The sequence below is a fragment of the Orbicella franksi genome, chromosome 14 (assembly GCF_964199315.1).
Source record: "Orbicella franksi chromosome 14, jaOrbFran1.1, whole genome shotgun sequence".
Lineage (NCBI taxonomy): Eukaryota > Metazoa > Cnidaria > Anthozoa > Scleractinia > Merulinidae > Orbicella > Orbicella franksi.
This window is the reverse complement of record NC_138158.1, coordinates 9,609,221-9,613,791: the sequence shown is the minus strand read 5'-3', so window position 1 is coordinate 9,613,791 and position 4,571 is coordinate 9,609,221. Positions and strand designations below refer to the sequence as shown.

Here is a 4,571-nt window from a genome sequence, read left to right as displayed (position 1 = left end):
ATGGGGATCAAATGCTCTTTTTATAGCTGTAATTTCACGCTTGTTTGTTATTGTTGGTTGTGGGAAGAATCTGTCGAAGAAAAACTTGCTCGCACCAGACCAAGACTCCATGAAAGCTCCAGTGAAGGACCAACTTTAGTTTAAGCGCAGCGGAACACAGACAGTGTAAAGAAGCGCCAGTGAGATAAGTTTGAAGACGTTTGTGGGTTGCAAGTTGGTTGCGTCACGTTACCGAGCTAAGACTTGCTTTGCGGAGAAGAAAACACGAGCTGTTCGGAACAGAATTGCTTCGACTCGACTTTCAGTGCGTATTCGAAACAGCTTTGGACATAAGTACAGGATTATCAGCATTTAGAAACGGGCATGGCTTCTAGTCCTGTTTGGAAAGTGCGGGTTAACCCTAACCGCTATCAAAGTGTCCCTACGTGTGGCGATGACATAAGTGAGGACTGTAGCGGTCGTAGAAGGTCAGGTTCCTCTGACGACAGCCCTCTTTCGTCCCCGCTTACAAACCGCAAACCACAGAAGGGAAAAAGCCTGGGCGCACCAGGTCTTAACAACAACTACAAAGATATCTGGTCCAAGCGCGTGAGGGACGGAGCTGTGAAGGAAATTGTCCTTAGTCCTAGTAGAGCTGACACTGGTTGTGATAAGCGAATTACAATCAATATCTCTGGAACGAGGTTCGAAACTCTCGAGAGCACGCTGGCAAGACTGCCAGACTCATTGCTTGGATCGTCGATAAAGAAAGCACCTTACTATGATCCCATCCATAACGAATTCTACTTTGACAGAAACAAACATGTCTTTGACAGTATATTGTTCTATTACCAGTCAGGGGGGCCCGCCGGTGGCGTTCTTGTGAAACCGGATGGTATACCCGAGGGGACATTCTTGGAAGAAGTCAAATTTTTTGAACTGGGAGAGGACGCGGAGACGAAGATTGGAGCTGACGATCAAACAGAGAAGAAACTTGGCCGCGGTCTTGAGGCTGTCTCAGCGAATATTTCATATTGTGAAACTTGTTCATCGAAAATCAGAATGCTTTTCGATACAAGCCAAACAAGGAAAGCATCTCCTTTGCGTAGAGCTATAGATGTCTGGATGATTTTTGTAACAATCTTTTTCATCATTTTGCTTTGCGGTAAGACGTTACCTTCCCTAAGAGAGGTTTTCGTTTTGGACCAGTGCTGCGAACGATACGAAAAAAACGCTTCAGTGGGCTTTTTCTGGTCATTTAGCGAAAAATTCTGCATATCTTGGTTCACGCTCGAATACGCTCTGCGCACGTTGAGCGCAACGAAAAAATCATTGTACTTATTGTCAGCACAGGGTATTTTTGACATGTTGTCGTTTTTCCCTTATGTAATGACAATCATAATCCAAGTGGTGGTACCAGGAACGGCGACAATTCCTTTCCAACGCATTCTTATGTTTCTAATGTTCTTTTCAGTCTTCAAGCTGACTCGTTACTCTCTTGGGCTGCAAGTACTCATGAAGACAATTCAGACAAGCTTGCAAGAGCTGATGTTACTGCTGGTGTGTGTAGGCATCAGCCTGGTGTTATTTTCATCGGTGATATATTACTGCGAAAGTTCTGAGGACTCCACGGATTTCAACAGCATCCCGGCAACGTTCTGGTTCACTATCGTTACCATGACAACTGTGGGGTACGGCGACCTGGCGCCCGTTACAGTGGCGGGAAAAGTTTTCAGCGCGCTTTGTGCAGTGTTTGGAGTTTGTTGTGTTCTAGCAATTCCATCAACAATTATTGTGACAAATTTTAACTTCTTTTATTTAAAGCATAAGGCGAAACCAAAGAAACCAAAAAGGCCAAAAACGAGAATGACTGCTCTTCAAAGGTGGGTGACTCGGTTTCGAAGTGTCACCCTTTGAGACCTATGTGGCCATTGAGACTCATGAAATACCAATCATTGTCATTGGTTCAGACTCCTCGATATTCAATTAAACCGATAATATATGATTACCTATATATATCATTGTTTGCAATGGATTCGGAATATAACATGCCATTCAAGGGGGGGGGGGGGGAATGCTAGTTTTACTTACTGCTATACACCCCTGTGTAAATTTTGTGACTAAAACTCGCAAAAAATCACTTATCAATGACCATGAATAATTTTAAAATCATATGCGTGACATGTCGATCTGTGTTTATTACATCATAATAAAAGTGGACAGAAGGCGTCAAAATTTATCTTTATTCCTCAAAAATAACGATCTTAAACGACTTTGTGCTAGTCATTTTTTGACAATCGAAATTGTCTTTGGATCGATCTTGTAGTTCACTACATGATAGAAGAATGCCAGTGGTTTTTGAGACTACAAATGTACAAGACCAACAATTTCCTTGAAAACGTAACATTAAAATATAAGTTGAAACAAAGAAAATACTCGACGTGGAGACGGTTAGACTGAATTTGACTAGCAGAGATCTTTACAATTTTATTTCTCCTTTTTCCTCCTCGTTTTACTTTCAATTGAAAAGATTAGATATGTCAAAAACTCGAGACATTGTTTTGTTACACGTCCTACATATCCAAATAGCTCGAGGTTGGTCAAAGATACCGCTCGCCCTATGACCAGCTAATCTAACATTCAGATGTCAAACGACGTATGTTTCGATATGTTTAATAAACATAGGTACCCCGTAGTGATTTTAGATTTTCTTAGTGGTAAATCTGTGCCCGAACAAAGCTCTCCATAAAGCATACAAAAGCTTATTATTTCTCGGATTAAGAAATATACAAACACTAACCGTGTTCCCATCGACTTGTAGAAACACGAATGGAATAATGAAGGAGGTACGTCACGGTTTGCACATCTTGAAAAGCTTTTAAAGGCAATTTTGTACGTAGCCAGAGTAACTCAAAATTCCGTGACTAAGCTCCTTTAAGAGAACGAGGAGTGCTGTGAGAGCAGGATAGACCTGCAGGCGGAAAGCTATGGAAAGGTCCATAAACGTGACTACAAAATGTTTGGCTGTGTTTTCATACTCTTAGCAAAATTTGCTGTTCATTTTATATCATTGATTCAAGGATCTGCCACCGTCAACACATATTACCTGCCCCGTGACATAACTAGCCGAGCGAGCAAGAAATTCCACTATATCAGCAATGTCGCTAGGCTCACCCCTGCGATTCAAGGGAATCTTTTTGATAATTTCTGCCTTTTTGGTTTCCAAGGTTACCCCGTGCGTCTTCTCAGGCCACAAAACAGCCCCAGGGCTCACGCCGTTGACTCTGACAAAGGGGGCGAACTCTTTAGCGAGCACCATGGTGCACATGCGCAAACCCGCCTTTGAGATGCAATATACTGAGTGATGTTCCAGCGGTCTGTCAGCGTGAATATCCAGCAGATTAATGATACATCCACCTGAAGCTTTCAGGCTAGGAAAGGCAGCCTAAAAGAATGAAAGGTAAATAAATGATTTAGGCCACCAGTACGATGAGAAAACACTCTGACATATTTAAGCGTCCGCTAAAATCCGTACTATACATGCTGGTTTTCATTTGACGTTGTCATATTTGAAAATTCAAAATTACCTATCCATCTGAGGTTTTAGTTTCATCAGATTTAACACCCTCCCAGAAGTTGATGTTTTACAACGTTTTAGCTCGACAGAGTTCTTCGTTTTGTAATATACTTTGTGCAGCTCGTTTGAATTTCCAAGCTTTTGCGTTGCGTGACATTAAAATGGCGGCCCGAGAAGGATGTAGCGTAGGTCAAAAGATGAGCTGTCGCTTAAATTTTGCTGACTGAACAATTCTCGAACTAGAAGAGGTATTGATTTCAAAAAGAAAGAGAATAGATTTCCTCCATTTTCTGTCCAGTTAAAGAAACCCATGAGAAAGATTAGAGGACTAAACCAATGCTGTGGAAAAATTGATCTACGGCTCGTGTTCCTACAGCAGAACGTGTCTCGTTTCCTAAGCTTTCCCTTGTAATTGCATAATCGATAGAAACACGCGGAAAATGTTTTCAACTTGTGGAAAATGAAATTAGACCTCGAACGTTCGGTCTTTGCTATATCGCTCTCGCTCGGTCAATACGGCAAGGGCTCGGTTTGAGATTTTCCCGTAAAAATCTAACTCTCGATTAATAAGTAGTTATTAATGCTGTCCTTTGAAGTCAGGCACCTCCGCGGTAGCGACATTCAAAGATGGCGAATAATAAATAAATAAATAAATAAATAAATATACATTTATATAGCGCCATTTTCCACTAATTGTCCCTGGCGCTTTACAATACTTTAAAATTAAAATCCTAAGTTTTAAATCCTAAAATTAAAATCCTAATCCTTTAAAAACTTAAAATCCTAAATCCTGAAAGTTAAAATCCTAAGAATTAAATACGCTATATAATATAATTAGACTACAAATAAATGAAATGACAAATAAAAATGAATGACCAGACAAATAAATGACCAGACCAGAGAAAAGAGAGCAACTTTGCGTAGCTAAAATTGAAACATGATGTTTCTTACATCTGCAGAGCAAAATTAAAAAAAAAAAAAAAACACAAAAATTCGCCACATTCACCTGTGATAA

General features: G+C 40.6%; 2 protein-coding genes across 2 annotated transcripts in view; one reads left to right on the top strand and one right to left on the bottom strand.

Annotated features, from left to right (window-relative positions):
- Positions 1-349: 349 nt before the first annotated feature.
- On the top strand, positions 350-1,896 carry LOC145468924 (potassium voltage-gated channel subfamily A member 1-like). The gene has a single exon (XM_081452631.1). The coding sequence runs from the start codon at positions 364-366 to the stop codon at positions 1,894-1,896; it is 1,533 nt and encodes a 510-aa protein (XP_081308757.1). The 5' UTR covers positions 350-363.
- Positions 1,897-2,571: 675 nt separating this feature from the next.
- The window catches only part of LOC145468369 (uncharacterized), a 4,164-nt gene continuing 2,164 nt past the window's right edge, over positions 2,572-4,571 (bottom strand). Inside the window, exons 3-4 of the mRNA XM_081452066.1 lie at positions 4,563-4,571; positions 2,572-3,424 (exon numbers count right to left, since the gene is read on the bottom strand). The exon at positions 4,563-4,571 is cut by the window's right edge and continues 214 nt beyond it. Of these exons, the coding sequence (XP_081308192.1) occupies positions 3,047-3,424; positions 4,563-4,571 (387 nt within the window). The 3' untranslated portion in view covers positions 2,572-3,046. The remainder of the gene's footprint in view (positions 3,425-4,562) is intronic.